The 15,561-nt window shown below is 35.8% G+C and overlaps 1 protein-coding gene across 1 annotated transcript; it reads left to right on the top strand.

Moving 5' to 3' along the window:
* The first annotated feature begins 6,690 nt into the window (after nt 1–6,690).
* On the top strand, nt 6,691–7,620 carry LOC105300729 (olfactory receptor 10J1-like). The gene has a single exon (XM_011373100.1). It carries the CDS (start codon nt 6,691–6,693, stop codon nt 7,618–7,620), a length of 930 nt encoding a protein of 309 aa, XP_011371402.1.
* The last annotated feature ends 7,941 nt before the right edge of the window (nt 7,621–15,561 follow it).

The raw sequence follows: 15,561 nt of genomic DNA, 5'->3' as shown, positions 1-15,561 counted from the left end.
ACTTCCAGTCCTGCAAGCTCCATTCATGTTAAGTGCTCTTTACAAGTGTATTATTTTTATCTTTTATACCATATTTTTAATGTACCTTTTCTATATTTAGATATGTTTGGATAAATATTTACTTACCCTTGTGTCATAATTACATACAATATTTGATACAGTAACATGCTGTACAGGTTTGTAGCCTAGGAGCAATAGGCTATACCATTTAGGTTTGTGTAAGTGCACTCTCTAATATTTGAACGATGACAAAATTGCCTAATGATGCATTTCTCAGATATTACCCCATCACTAAGTAACATATGACTGTACATGAAAAGCTGCTATAATTGAATAAAGAAAACAAACAACCCAATAGAAAAGTAAGCAAAGACATGAACAACGATTTTGCAGAAGACAAAGCATTTTTGACAAGTAAACTTTAAAAAGATGTTCAATCTCATTAGTATTCAGGAAAATGTAAATTAAAACCATACTCATTTCATACCCACCAGTTTGATAGAAATTAGGATGCCTGATAACAAATGTGTGAGAGGATGTAGATCAACTGAAACTTTTCTTATTACTTACTTGTCATAGTGTAAATTGGTATAACCACTTCAAAATTCAATTTTAGAATTATCTTGTAAAGAATAAATTTTTTATAGCTCAAGTGCTAGTAACTTTTCTAAAAGATATAAACTTTAGAGGAACTTTTAAACATTTGCTCCAAAAAGCATGTATTAAAACACTTGAAACATTGTAATTTATAATAACAAAAATCTGGAAACAACTCCATTATCTTTCACCAGTTAAATAGGTAAAAAAACATTGTGGGACATTCACATTATAGAATAGTAACAGGCAGTTAAATTAGTAAACCGCAGCTCTCTACTATCAATTGATCTAAGATCCTTTCTGGATATTAGAAATGTAATATTGAAAATTTGAAAAAGCAAGTCTCAGAAAACTTTATACGGTACATCATTTTTATAAAGCTCAAAAATAGGTAAAACTAAACTATTATTTAAACATACATACATATATAATAAAGTTATAAAATAAGTAAGAAAAAATAAACATAAAAGTCAGGATAGTAGTAACTGTTGGTGAGGAGAGAGGTATAGTGCAAAGAGATAAGGGGTGGGAAAACTGAGAAATAACTAAGTATAGTTATTTTATTGTTATGCTTCACAACTTGTATATTTTAAACATAGTGTTTTGTAAGTATAAAATGCTATATTAAAATTATTAAAAAAATACACTTTTAATTAAAGAAAGATTGTAACATATTCAACCACCTACATGTGTTTACAAAAACCTATAGGCAAATAGCAGCTAATGGCTTCATCTTCTTGTAAGCCTAGCCAGTTTTGTTAATTTTGAAATTTTTTTAGAACGTTTGCCTTTTACAGTTATCATCCAATGCAGTAAATGTATCTCTCTTTTATTTCCTAACTCACATTAATGTCAACTCAAATTTCTAGAAAAGCGGGTGATCTAAAATCTTTCTTTTTGGGGAGGAGTATCATGTTTTCCTTTTATCTTTCTAAGAATCCATGGAACTTAAGCGTTTCGAAAATAGTGATCAGACTTACATAAAACCTCCATAAAGAGAGTCCAAAATGTGGTTAGCCTAATTTTGATTTTGTTTCCTGTTTCCTTTTGAGGACAACTAGCCTAAACTGTTCAAGAGAAGATACTGGTTATCTGCTAATTCACTGAGGCAGACTGTATTTTCAAAAAATGGACATAATAGATCCCATTCCACATGCTCTCCACATAGTGTGCCTCACCCCCATTAAGAAGTAAAGTCTGTACTCCCTCACCTTAAGACTGAGTGGGCCTTTGTGATTGCCAAGACCAATATAGTGTGGTGAAAGGGAAGCTGTGTGACTTCTGAGACTAGGTCACAAATAATCATACAGCTTTTGTCAGGCTCTCTCTCTCTTGGGGTGCTTGCTCTTGGAATTCAAAGCATTAGGCTGAGAAAAAGCCTAGACCACTTACAGAGGCTATGTGTAGGTATTTTAGTCAACAGTAGACAGCCAATATAAACTGACTGGCACGTGAGTCTGGCCACAATTATATGAGAGTCTTGCGTGGGAACGGCCTAACTAAATGAATGATGAAATAATTGAAATAACAGAGATAAATGATGAGTTATTGTTGCTTTATGCCACTAAGTTTGGGGTGGTTCGTTATGCTACAAACTGAAACGTCTAAGTTGCAGTTCAAGGAACTATTAATATGAACAGCTATAGTTATGCAGGTGGACAATTCTACCTACTCAATGTTAGGCTGAGGTAAGGGCACCAACACAATTCCCAGGGACACAGCACATCCTAGAACTTGGCCCTTATACTTGCTTACACAGCTGTATCTTGAGAAACTTGCTAACCAGGAGTCAGAAGTTGTCTGGCCATCAACCTCCTAAAAGACCCCTAACCACTGTCCACCTTTTCTTTCTGATTATTCATAAACCTAAGATTCTGCTGGATTTCCTTTTTCAACCCTTAAAACATATAAAGACTCTCCATCTATTAGAAAATAAGGTTACTAGTGCATCCTCTTTCAACATGGCCTCCTAGGTTTGGACACAGAGCTCAGATTGTTACAGTGTGAAGTTTCTCCTGCTGTATTTCTGTGTTGACAGAGTTGTCCTGATTGTCTCGGGTGAAGAGGCTTTTTATGAATTTTTGCATTGGGAGAGGGAGCCTCTTTAGACTGCAAAGATGATTTGTGTTTCCAGTGATAACTAGGGTGACAATTTAGCTCTTCCCTCACTAGAGCAGGGAAAGAAAAACGCAGGTTTAACCAGAAGGATGACTCAAAAAATGAGAAACTACCCTATCATACTTTGACTCCAAAACCTGAAGGCTACAATACATATGAAGGTAATACTTAGGTCTAAACAACAAGGAAAAAAAGTTGAGATGCTATCTTTATTAATAATAATTTAATTAAATTTTTGAGTTTTTTAAGAAACTAATTTGGCTGGTAGTTCCTCTTCTTATGTCTTTGAAATTGATAAGGATAGGAGCAAATAGTATTACCTCATTTATATTTGCTATAAACTTTTCCTTTTTATTACTTTGAATTTAGTAGAGAAGAAAGAAGAAATATATATATATGAATATCTATGAAAACATATACAAAATTTTCATATATATAATATATATAAAATAAATATATATATATGAAAAACAAGTAAAGAGTCATTAAGTTTATCAAAATATAAATGCAAGCACTTCCACCTTTTGCCAAGAGTGAAAAACCTAACTTAAAGGAGAATTGTCAGGATTTGGCAATGAGATGGATAATGGTACATGTTGTTAAGTTAATTAAACAAGCAAACCATTGCAGTGTGGTAGCTCTAATGTCATGGTGGCTACATGAGCAAACCCAAACCTAAGACCGTAAAGGCTTCAAGGTTACAAAGTCAAAACGCTAAGGACAATCCATCACAAACAACCAACTAAGCTTTAAGCTGTAGCTTGAATCAGTACTTTCTTTACTTTGCTCTCTTTTTCACTATGAGAGTCTCTTTATGAGTTCCTGTCAAGGAAGCTCCTAACCTCTTCTGGTTTGGCACTGCCTGATTTAAATTGATTTTTGTTCAAATAAACTTAAAGATTTTAATTTGCCTCAGTTTATATTTTAACAATGTACAAGAAAATAGAAAATAGATTAAGATGCTCTTAGGAAAAAAAATGTCTGAGGTTGTAACAGGAAAACAAGTGTGGAGAGAACCCCTGATTGGGCTCATGAACCCCAGAGTGTTTAATCATTTATCTGATGGTCCTTCAGGATGAAATCCTGGCTTAGGTTTGTTTGGTCTTCCGGCCTTCTAGAGAGGTCTCTATTGACAGTTGATCTTTTGATTTCCCATTTCTGAATCTCATAGGACAAAAACTGTAGCCAGATTTAACTAGCTTAGTTCTAGAAAAGAAGAAAAAACAGCATTTGATGCTGAGTTGGGTTCTTGACTACAGGAAGAGCTGCAGAATTTCCTGGGATCTGAGACAGTGGCCCTTAGCTAGAGCTCACATGGACTTTGTAACCATGGTTTTACAAGGTCCAACTGTACAGAAACAGAATATTTATTTAAAAAATAAAACCTGACAAAGAAGCCACTCCTGTTTCTACTTGTAGTGAAAAATGCCACAGGAATCCCAAAGCACAAGCCCACGTAATCTCGTAAATGTGCTCTACTCATAACGAGGTCCCCTGGCACTGGCTTTCTGCTTCCTTCTAGCCCCAAGGTGACTTTTAAGGGTGCTTAGGGAATGGCACCAAGAAACCTTGAGAGATGATCCTCAGAGAGCCTTTCTTTGGTATCGAAAACTCTTTCTCCAGCTGGAAGGAATATCTAGAATCCTCTAACTTTTCTTCTGCTTCCATCCCTTAACTGGCCCTGAGACAGATGAAAGACCGCATTCAGATGCCTCTCTTCATGACCTTGATTTGTGAATACTTGTGACCAATGGGCTACATCTCTGACCTCTATCTACATTCTTCTATTGAACCACAGATTTTCAGGATGAAAAGTGAGTTTTGGAAGAAGACTTCAATGATTTATGCAGGGAGCCATAGGAGGAATAAAATACATGTATGGGTTTTATTGTTGTTAAGGGTCAAATTATTTTAAGCTAGAAAGGGTTCTAGTGTCTATAAATATTTGTTTCTCTTTTCCTTGATGTGCCACTTTCAAAGATCCCCTGCTAATCCTAAGAAATCATGACTTCCCAGGATTAAAGAGGATTTTGACTAATATGGTAAAGAATGTGGCTGTGCCACTTATCAGCTATGCTTCCTTGTCTATATTATTGTCCTCAGGCAAATCATAATCTACTGAGAAACTGTTTATAAAGCCTCATGGAGAATGTTTACAGTGATTCACAATGGAATACACATCAAGGCCAAACAGCTTTCTCTGTCTAGAAATGGTCCCTGACAACTAACATAAAATTTGTTTTTTTGTAACCTCATACCATTTCCTTTTATATGATGCTCTGAGGAATTAAAGCATAGCTGTGCAGTAATCCTGTATATAATCACTGTGAAACATTTTGCAGATTTACTTTATTAAACATTGTTTATTTCTGAAAATAGATAAATTTAATTTTAAAAGGACTGAAAAAGCTTACCTTTGAAATTTATCCAATAGTAAATCATTTTGTAATGTGGCTAATTTGCTTTATTTTTAGCAAAATATACTTTTTTGGCAACTCCACCTATTCTATTATTGAATTAATTTTTTTTTTAAGTAACCTGTTACTACTAGTAGAGTAAAGGCTACTAGAAAAATTGGACTACCAGTATATTTTCCAATTAGATGTTAATAGTGTCATGTTTTTTCTAGTGTTATAATTCCAATGTTAAAATTTAGCTCAATTTTTTTAGTTGTTTGTTTCTGTCACAGGCACAGACAGCTGGAAAAAGGAGATGAAGGTTAAAAACATTTATGGTTTCTCTTAAAACAAACAAACAAACAAACAAACAAAACAAAACAAAACAAAACACCTCACTGTGGTGCTCCAGAACCCTGTTTCCTAGTGAGCAATTTGATGGAGCAATGACCTGTAATGATTCTACTAGCAGATATTTGTGCCTTATATTTGTCACACTGGGGTCATAAAGAGTTGGAATACATAGTCCCTATTTTCAAAGACTCTACAATCTAGTCATGGTGGGGGCAGTTCTATAATGTAGTTTTATGTAGTTAGAGTAATAATGAAATCAGGATCAGAAGACATGGATTCAAGTCATGCATGACTTTTGCCCTTCAATATCTGTGTACCCTAAACAGAGCTGATCCTCAGATTCTGCATCTGAAGAGAAACAGTAACCCTTGTCCTTCCTGCTCCATTTGATGATAATAAAAATTAAATAATTTATATGAGCATGTTTTGTAATCATAAATACATTGTAAGTTACTTTCAATACAAAAGAGTCAGTAAATGGTTTTATGCTACCTACATTACCTACATGTACAAGGACATGTTGGGGTGGGGAGAGAAAGAGTGAGAGAGAGAGAGATACAGAAGAAATAATTTTACAGAGGTCATGGGCTTTGTGTAGCTTTGAAAAATTAGTGGTATTAGGAAAGAAGATTATAGGACAGAAATTGAGAGGAGCAGTACCATCAGAGTTGAGAATGCAATGTGTAAACAATAATGACAAGACCTCTACCTGAACCTTAGAAGCACAGGAATTAGTGGGTAGCTACAGAGCCTAGAGCTCTGCATGACACACTGAACTTGAACATATTCAATAATTTTTAAAAATTCTAATGTGAAGTATGTTATATTTCAGTTTAGAATGTTTCTATCAACAGTTCTATGATATTGTTCCATCATCCAAGATGAGGAAATTGGTCTCAGAGATGTTAATTCCTTGTCTCAGATAAGTTAGCATGTGATAGAACCAGAATATGGGTTTATAACCATTGGCTCTAAAAACCATGTACTTTCTGAGTGAGAATGTTTCTCCACTCTCTATTCCCAAAAGAAGTAACCATGAATGTGAATATAAATAAGAAAAGATCAAGGTAGATTAACCAAAAGAATTTTCCCAGCTTGCTATTTAACAAAAATCATCCATGTAGTTTCCTTTCCTATAATTTTTCTAATTTTGCTATTTAACAAAAATCATCCATGTAGTTTCCTTTCCTATAATTTTTCTTTCTTAGATACTATGTATGATTTAATGAAGAAAGAGAACCACACTTTGGTGAGTGAGTTTACTTTCCAGGGTTTCTCCAGCTTCCATGAGCACCAGCTCACCCTCTATATTGTATTTCTTACACTGTACATATTAACTTTGGCAGGCAATATCATTATTGTGATCATCATTAGCCTTGATCGTCACCTCCACACTCCCATGTACTTCTTCCTCAGCATGCTGTCAGCTTCAGAGACTGTGTATACACTTGTCATTATACCCAGGATGCTCTGTAACCTCATAGGCCTTAGTCAGTCCATCTCTTTGGCTGGCTGTGCCACTCAGATGTTCTTCTTCACCTCTTTGGCTATAAACAACTGCTTCCTGCTCACAGTGATGGGGTATGACCGTTATGTGGCTATTTGCAATCCCTTAAGGTACTCTGTCATCATGAACAAGAGGATGTGTATCCAGTTGGTGTGGGGGGCCTGCAGCATTGGCCTAATTGTAGCCATGACACAAGTGTCAGCTGTATTTAGGTTGCCCTTCTGTACCTCAAAGGTGGCCCACTTCTTCTGTGACATTCGACCTGTGATGAAACTCTCCTGTATTGACATAACTATCAATGAGATCCTGACTTTGATCATCAGTGTGCTGGTGATCCTGGTTCCCATGGGATTGATTTTCATTTCCTACATTCTCATTACCTCCACTATCTTCAAGATTGCCTCAGCTGAGGGCCGGAAGAAGACCTTTGCTACCTGTGCTTCTCATATCACTGTGGTCATTATTCACTATGGCTGTGCCTCCATTGCCTACCTCAAGCCCAAGTCAGAGAACATCAAGGATCAGAATCAGCTGATCTCAGTGACCTACACTGTCATTACTCCACTACTGAACCCTGTGGTGTACACCCTAAGGAACAAAGAGGTCAAGGCTGCTCTACTCCGGGCCATTGGCAGGAAGCTTTCCTGACTAGATGGTTCTGTTTCAATGAGAGTCTTAGAAGATTCTCTAGAGAGGAAAAACTAGTGCCAGAATCCCTAGAATTAAAATGCTGGAGTGTATTAAACAGTGGTTAGGTGAGATAAGAACAAAAGGATTACAAATGTAGCCACTGGCAAAATGGAGAAGATTCTCCAAAGTACAATCAAGCCTTCATCTCACAAGAGAACACAGATAGAATAGGACATCAAAAATAAGAAAGAAGTTGATGATATTGAGAAGTAGATGGACTGTCTGGACAGCATGGGACAGAATGAGATTAAGATAGCTGAATAAATTAATGAAGAAAGGCTGCCCAGGGCAGAGCTAAAGTTTTAAAACATTCTTTTTTGAACATGGAGTTTTTCCTTACACATTTAGTGCTACATGGGTTTAACACCTACCCGAAGTCATTCCTTCATAGACAATTCAAGTTCCTTACATCTTAGACACCATAAATAAATATGTGATAACAGAGATAAATAAACATCTACAAAATTAATCAATCCTTGAATTCTGGATCTTTTTCACATAAGCTTCTGATTGGCCATATGAGAAAATGCAGATCTAAATTTTCAGGATCATGTAAGAGAAACATTTTGGGAAAGTGATTAAAATCTCTTGGCAATCTAGTTAAAGAAGGATGTAGCACCAAGTCATCATAGTAACATTGATATTATGAGAACATACAAAAGTTGTTGGTGATATTATCTCTGACTAACTCACCCAGTTTAAAAAAAAAAATTGGATTGCCTATGAAGATGCTTTCAAAATAAATAGAAGTTACTAGTGGAAGGGAGTAAAAGAGAATTTACAGTAGGAATTAGTGGAGCAAGAATATTGGGAGGGTTTGGATGAGTAGCCATCTGGTAATTTAGCGACTAAACAAAAGAAAAAGACTTAAATCATCAATTCTATCATTTAAGATCCTCTAAGACCTGAATTAATATGCCATTTTCACTAGTTTTATCCACTTCCAGCCTCTTCTCTACAACCTGTTATCTAACTCTACACAGCCTACAAGCCAGTAACACCTAGTGACTTGTGGTTTCCCATTTCTCATTTTACATTTTTATGCTTTTCTACAATTTATTGCCACTGAAGGGCCCTTACTGCCTCTTTCACTGTCCACTCAGCCAGGGGGGTTCTTCTACTCACTTTGAAACACCAGACTGAAGCTTTTATATGAACCCTCTAATAAAGAAGAAACACTCTCACACTCCAAACTTCAAACTTATACATTTATATATCACTATAGTAAACATTACTATAGTAAACTCAGTAAATACAAATTCTTATGCTGAATATGTAAAATGGGCAATGAGTAACTAGGTGGAGTCTTATTTAGGTGGACAGTTCTATCCACTTATATCTCACTTATGCCAAGTGATGTTTTTCATTGATTACATTCTCTTTTTTGTTAATTTCAAAAGTTAGGATTGTGTACAAAAATTTTAATTTCATAAATAGCCCATTATAGCTCAGTCTTACATAAATTTGACATTTTTTAAAAAAATTTATGCTGAAATCCAAGAGAACCCAAAATGGAGTTATTCCAAGCTCTCCAATGGTCACTTTTACTTTACTCAGTAAATACAAAGATTTTTTTTTTCATTTTAGACCATACCTTTGAAAATATTGCCCCATCCATTCAGTCTCTCAATAAACAATTTATATCTGCAAAATTAGTCAGCTACTAAAAATACAGGTAACAGTTTTTAGAGGTCGACAGAGTGAAGTGAAGTGAATATAACATAAATATTGTAGGAAAAGGACTCCATTTTGAGGACCTGGCTCTATTTCTCATTCACCATATATACTTTAATGAATTATTTAACTTCTTTAAGCCTCAGTTTCCTCTATAAAACTTCCTTGTGACAATAAGTGTGAAAATACTTTATAAATGACAAAACTGGGACAAACATTCTTTATTTTTTTAAAGGAAGATAAAAGCTATATAATATTTGTACACTTCTAATTATATCTATCATACCTAGAATGTTCAATCTCATCCATTCAAGGAGGCTACTGCCTCAGATATTTCTGACTTTGCCTTTTAGACAGCCTGTCGTCACTCTTATTTCTACACTTGGTTCAAGATAAGCTCTTTACCCAGACATCCTGAAGAATGAGGGGAAGTTTGCTTCTGGATGATCCTTCAGACACATGCCAGTCATTTAGCCTGAAACAGGGCTTCAGTGTATCACAAACAAAAGAAAAAAAAAAACACCCAGACACATGGGCTCCACCCTTCATTTACCAACCAGCCTCTTTTGTTGAGAAGACCACAAAATCAGAAAACTTGAATTTAAGACAGACACATCTTTGTTCCTTCTCAGATATATACCCCTAAGGATATATAAGTAACTGAATCTTTCCTTATCTGCAAAATAGGATTACCAATGCCTGCCTTGCCTTTTCCATTAGGCTTTTGTAAGAATCAACCACACTAGGATAAACACAGTAAAAATTCCTGCAGTAATCACAGGAAGTGTTAAGAAATATAATGTATAACCATTATCATTATTATTATTATTATTAGCCAACATGATTCCTATGTTCTTACCTCTTCAACTTTTCCAGGCCATTTATATAATTTTGCTGCATAATTTTTGACCCATAACCTCCCTCCCACATTCTCTTAAATTCTAATTGTTAGTGTATCCTTCATTAAGTTGGCAGGTCATACATTTGTAGTACTTTACAAAAAAATATTTCCAATTTTGCATTACACTCTTTTGTTAGCAAATCCAGCAGTTAATGCCTACATTCCTGCTCCACATCACACATCTACCCTCCTTCCAGTTCAGTGGGTTTCAAATTCTTTATCATGACCCATGGCTCCCAATAAGAAATGTATGTTATAACATAATACGGTACACATTGTCTATCTCTTTATGTATGTGTGTGTACATATTATATATACAAACATTCACAAAACTGTACTTAATCTTACAATACATTACGATGTTTTTCATTCTAGTCTATTCTGTTTTATTTCATTTTATTTAAATAATGAAGAGAGGTTCATCTAACACATATTTTGACCAAATACTAAAGAGATGAGAGTTAAAATAGTGACTGAAGTCAATACTAAAGCCTAATATCAGACTGGGATGCTGAAATAAAAACAAAATCTTATTTAAAAAATTAAAAACAATGGAATTTTATTTTTAAATATTTAGTAATCATACTTAAACTTTTGATATTCCACAGGAGAGAACTCAATCTTCATTGTAGCTGCTAGATTGTTCTAGCAGTGACTAAAACACACATCTGGGATAATAAGTAGATGATTCACATTTCAAGTAAGAAACTAAGATTGTTAAAGAATCAAAATATCTTGGAAGAAGTATCTCAATTTTCTCTAACACTTTCTTCTTTTCTTCACATTTTTTATTATATATGGTTAAAAGTAATTTATCCTGGATATTGTCATATATGATTTTGGTGGCAAAATTGAAATTTCACTGTAAATTCGTCAATAATACTTGATAAGATTCATAGCTTAAATGGAAATAAGAAATAAAATATGATGCATAAAAGTTGTTTTATTTGACATTTCAGTCAAAATGGCAGAGTGTGTAAATGCTGTGCATGCCTCCTCCCATGAACACATTAAAATTGCAACTGAATTCTGAAACAGTCAACCTAGAGAATGATCTGAAGGCTAGCTGAATAGAACTCCTATAACTTGGGATATAAAGAGGAGACCACATCAAGACTTATAGGAAAGGCAAAAACGTAAAATAGGTTGATCCCACACTCATGTGTGGTAGTTGAGCATTGGGAAGAATATATTAGCTACAGAGGCCCCCTTCCCTGGAGGAATGAGGGGCCCCAGCCCCATATGGAAGCTCCATAGCCAGGGTTCCAGTGCCAAAAAGAGGAGCCCCCACAAAATCTGGCTGTGAAAATAAGTGGGATTCTGGCCATCAGGATGGGATGGAAGGCAGTTGAAACCCAGACGTCTCCAGACTTGCTTGCTCACAGGCACTCACCCTGGGCTCTGGTGAAGGGACAGCAGCTCAGGAGATGCCAGAGACATATAGAAAAACACCGAGTTGTATGGCTTCAGAGCAAGGGCTGGAGGGTCAGTGGCCATTGTCCCTTTGTTGATCTCTCCTCCTATATAGCCCACAGGTGAGCACCACCTTGCCTGTGTTGAACTTTCCCTCCACAAGGCCAAATCTTCACTGGCCCAGTGAGATTGGCTTGCTCCACCCCAGTGACTCCCTGAGATCCCAACTCACAAATCACCCAATGCCATTTTGGTTGGTTATTGGGTAACCAGCACCACCTCACACTCCCAGCAGGAGGTTCCTTCTATAGCAATCAACAGACCTCAACTCACACCATGAGAGAAACTTTCAGTGGAAGAAAACCAACCTAGGCCTGAGCTGCAGTATTTCTTGAACAAATCTTGGGGGTCTGCGAGGGCCCAAGGCAGTCAGTGGCTGGCCTCAGTGCGAGATGAGACTTCTGCAAGTGGCCACAAAGTCAGCACTGCCAACAAATCTGAATCTGCACCAACCTAGGGAACACCACTTGCCCCATGCCGGTGACTCCCTGTGACCCTGCCTCACCCAACTCTGGTACCACCTAAGGCTCATTCAGTTGCCAAGCCTTATGAGAAGCTAGCAGGCAGCCTCAGGGGGCCTGGGCCTTTTGCTGAGCTGCCCCAGGGCTGTGGTACTGGTGGCGATCAACTTCTGTTCACCATATGACCTCTCCCAATATTTTAAGGTCCTGCTTAGGCAGAGACCAAGCGCAGATAGCTTTATAGCTCTTCCAGGTAGCACTGGGCTGGACACAGGCAGCAGCTAACTTTGGCCTGAATGGGAGCCCCTCTCAAGGGGCTTCAGAAACAACACACTCATAAGTTGGCATTAGACTTCACCTTATTAGCCCCAAAAGTGGTACACCCAAAGAATAGTCTCAGCAGGGACACAAATCTGCTGGGGTGAACTGCATTCCATGGGGTCAGCTCTCAAACAATAGCTCATACGTTGTGGGCATGGCCAATCTTCACAGCCTGAGAGACAATCTTACTCACTGATGTGCCAACAACAATCAAGGCTTAAATACAAGAAGACGTACACAAACACTCAAGAGTTGCTCCTGGATCACCTGGTGCAGATGGTCAGAGAAACTGCACCACTGGGCCACATAGGACACCTGCTACATAAGGCCACATGGCTAAGACTAGGAGAGGTAGGTAGCAGATTTACCTAATTGATAGAAACAAAAATAGAGAGGCAGCCAAAAGAGAAAACAAAGAAACATGTCTCAAATAAAAGAACAGAAGAAAACATCAGAAAAAGAACTGAATAAAATGGGGGCAATTAACCTATCAGATACAGAGTTCAAAACACTGGTTATAAGGATGATCAATGAACTTAGGTGAAGAATAGATTATCTTAGTGAGAACTTCAATAAAGACATAGTAAGCATTAATAAGAACATAGAAATCATTTTTAAAAATCAGAAATAAAGAATACAATAACAAATTAAGAATACACTAGAAGGAGTCAACAATAAATTAGATGAAGTGGAAGACTGAATCAGCAATTTGGAAGACAAAGATAGCAGAAAATATCCAATCAGCAAACAGCAAAAAGAAAAAAGAATTTTGAAAAAATGAGGATCATTTAAGGGATTCCTTGGACAACATTAAGCATAACAATACTTGCATCATAGGAGTACCAGAAGGAGTACCAGAAGGAAAAGAGAGAGCAAGGGATTGAGAACTTACCTGAGAAAATGATGACTGAAAACTTTCCTAATATGGTGAAGAAATTACACACACACACACACACACACACACACACATATATATATATATATATATATATATCCAGGAAACACAGAGTCCCAAATGAGGTGAACCTATAAAGACCCACATGAACACACATTATAATTAAAATGGCAAAGGTTAAAGACAAGGAGAAAATTATGAAAGCTGCACGAGAATAACAGATAGTTACTTACAAAGGGGCTTCCATAAGTCTGTCAGCTGATTTCTCAGTAGAAACTTTGCAAGTCAGAAAGGATTGGCACCAAATATTTAAAATGATGAAAAGCAAAGACCTACAAACAATACTACTCTACCCAGCAAAGCTATCAATCAAAATTAAAGGTGAGATAAGAAGTTTCCAGACAGGAAAATACTGAAGGAATTCATCACCACCAAGCTAGTAGTATTACAAGAAATGTTAAAGAAACTACTTTAAGAAAAAGAAAAGGAAGAAAAAAAAACAACAGAATGGTAATAACTATGTACCTATTAATAATCACTTTAAATGTAAATGGAGTAAATCCTCCAGTCAAAAACATAGGGTAGTTGAATGGATAAGAAAACAAGATCTCTACATATGCTGTCTACAAGAGATCCACTTCAGATCAAAAAACACACACAGACTAAAAGTAAAGAGATGGAAAAAGATATTTCATGCAAATGGAAATGAAAAAAAGCTGGAGTAGCAATACTTATATGAGACAAAATAAACTTTAAAACAAAGGACAAAATGATAAAGGGATTAATCCACAAAGAGCATATAACCTGAGTAAACATTAATGCACCCAATATAGAAGCACCTAAATATATAAAGCAAATACTGATTGACATAAAGGAGTGATCGGCAGTAATATAGTCATGGTAGGAAACTTTAACACCCCATTGACATCAAGGAATAGGTCTTCCAGACAGAAAATCAACAAGGAAACAGTAATCTTAAATAACACTAAATCAGAAAAATTTAATGAATATTTTCAGAGCATTAAACCCCAAAGAACACAATGACTCAAAATCTATGGAACACAAAAGAAGTAGTCCTAAGAGGGAAATTTATAGCAATACAGGTCTACCTCAAGAAACAAGAAAAATCTCAATGAAACAATCTCAGTTTACTCTTAAGGACATGAGAAGAACAGCAAACAAAGCCTAAAATGAGTAGAAAGAAGGACATAATAAAGATCAGAGTGGATAAATGAAATAGACTCTAAACAATCAATACAGTCAATCAAAGAAACCAAGAACTGATTCTTTGAAAAGAAAAGCAAAATTGATAAATCTTTAAGCAGAGTCATCAAAGGAAAAAAATGGGGGGGAACCCAAATAAATAAAATCATAAATGAAAGAAGAGAAGTGACAACTGACACCACAGAAATACAAAAGATTATAAAGAAATAGTATGAATAGTTATATACCAACAAATGGAACAATCTGGAAGAAATGAATACATTCCTTGAAACATACAATCTTCCAAGATCAAATTAAGAAGAAACAGGAAATCTGAACTGACTACTACTAACAAAATCATATCAGTAATGGAAAAACTCCCAACAAACAAAAGTCTTGGACTGAATGGCTTCACGGGGAAATTTTACCAAACATTCAAAGAAGAATTAACACCTGTTCTTCTCAAACTATTTCAAAAACTTCAAGAGGAGGAAAGTTTCCTAACCTTACTCTATGAGGCCACAATTATCCCGATTCCAAAACCAAACAGACATTACAAAAAAAAAAAAATTATGTCAATATTCATGATAAACATAGATGCAAAAATCCTCAACAAACAAAATATTAGCAAACTGAATTCAGCAACACATAAAAAAGGTCATACATCATGATAGAGTGGTATTTATTCCTGGGATGCAAGGTTACTTCAATATCTGCAAATCAATTACATGATACAGCACATAAACAAATTGGATAAAATCATATGATTATATCAATAAACACAGAAATAGCATTTGACAAAATCCAGCATCCATTAACGATAAAAACTCTTGGCAAAGTGGGAACAAATGAAACATCCCTCAACGTAATTAAGGTCATATATGACAAACCTACAGCTAACATCATACTCAATAGAGAATCGCTACAAGCATTTTTCTTAAGATTATAAACAAGGTTGTCCACTTTAACTA

This window comes from Pteropus vampyrus, unplaced genomic scaffold (genome assembly GCF_000151845.1).
Source record: "Pteropus vampyrus isolate Shadow unplaced genomic scaffold, Pvam_2.0 Scaffold217, whole genome shotgun sequence".
NCBI lineage: Eukaryota > Metazoa > Chordata > Mammalia > Chiroptera > Pteropodidae > Pteropus > Pteropus vampyrus.
This window is presented reverse-complemented; position numbering and strand designations above follow the sequence as displayed.

Excerpts from the sequence above, each read along its gene's own strand:
- LOC105300729 (XM_011373100.1), top strand. The coding sequence starts at position 6,691 with ATGAAGAAAGAGAACCACACTTTGGTGAGTGAGTTTACTTTCCAGGGT.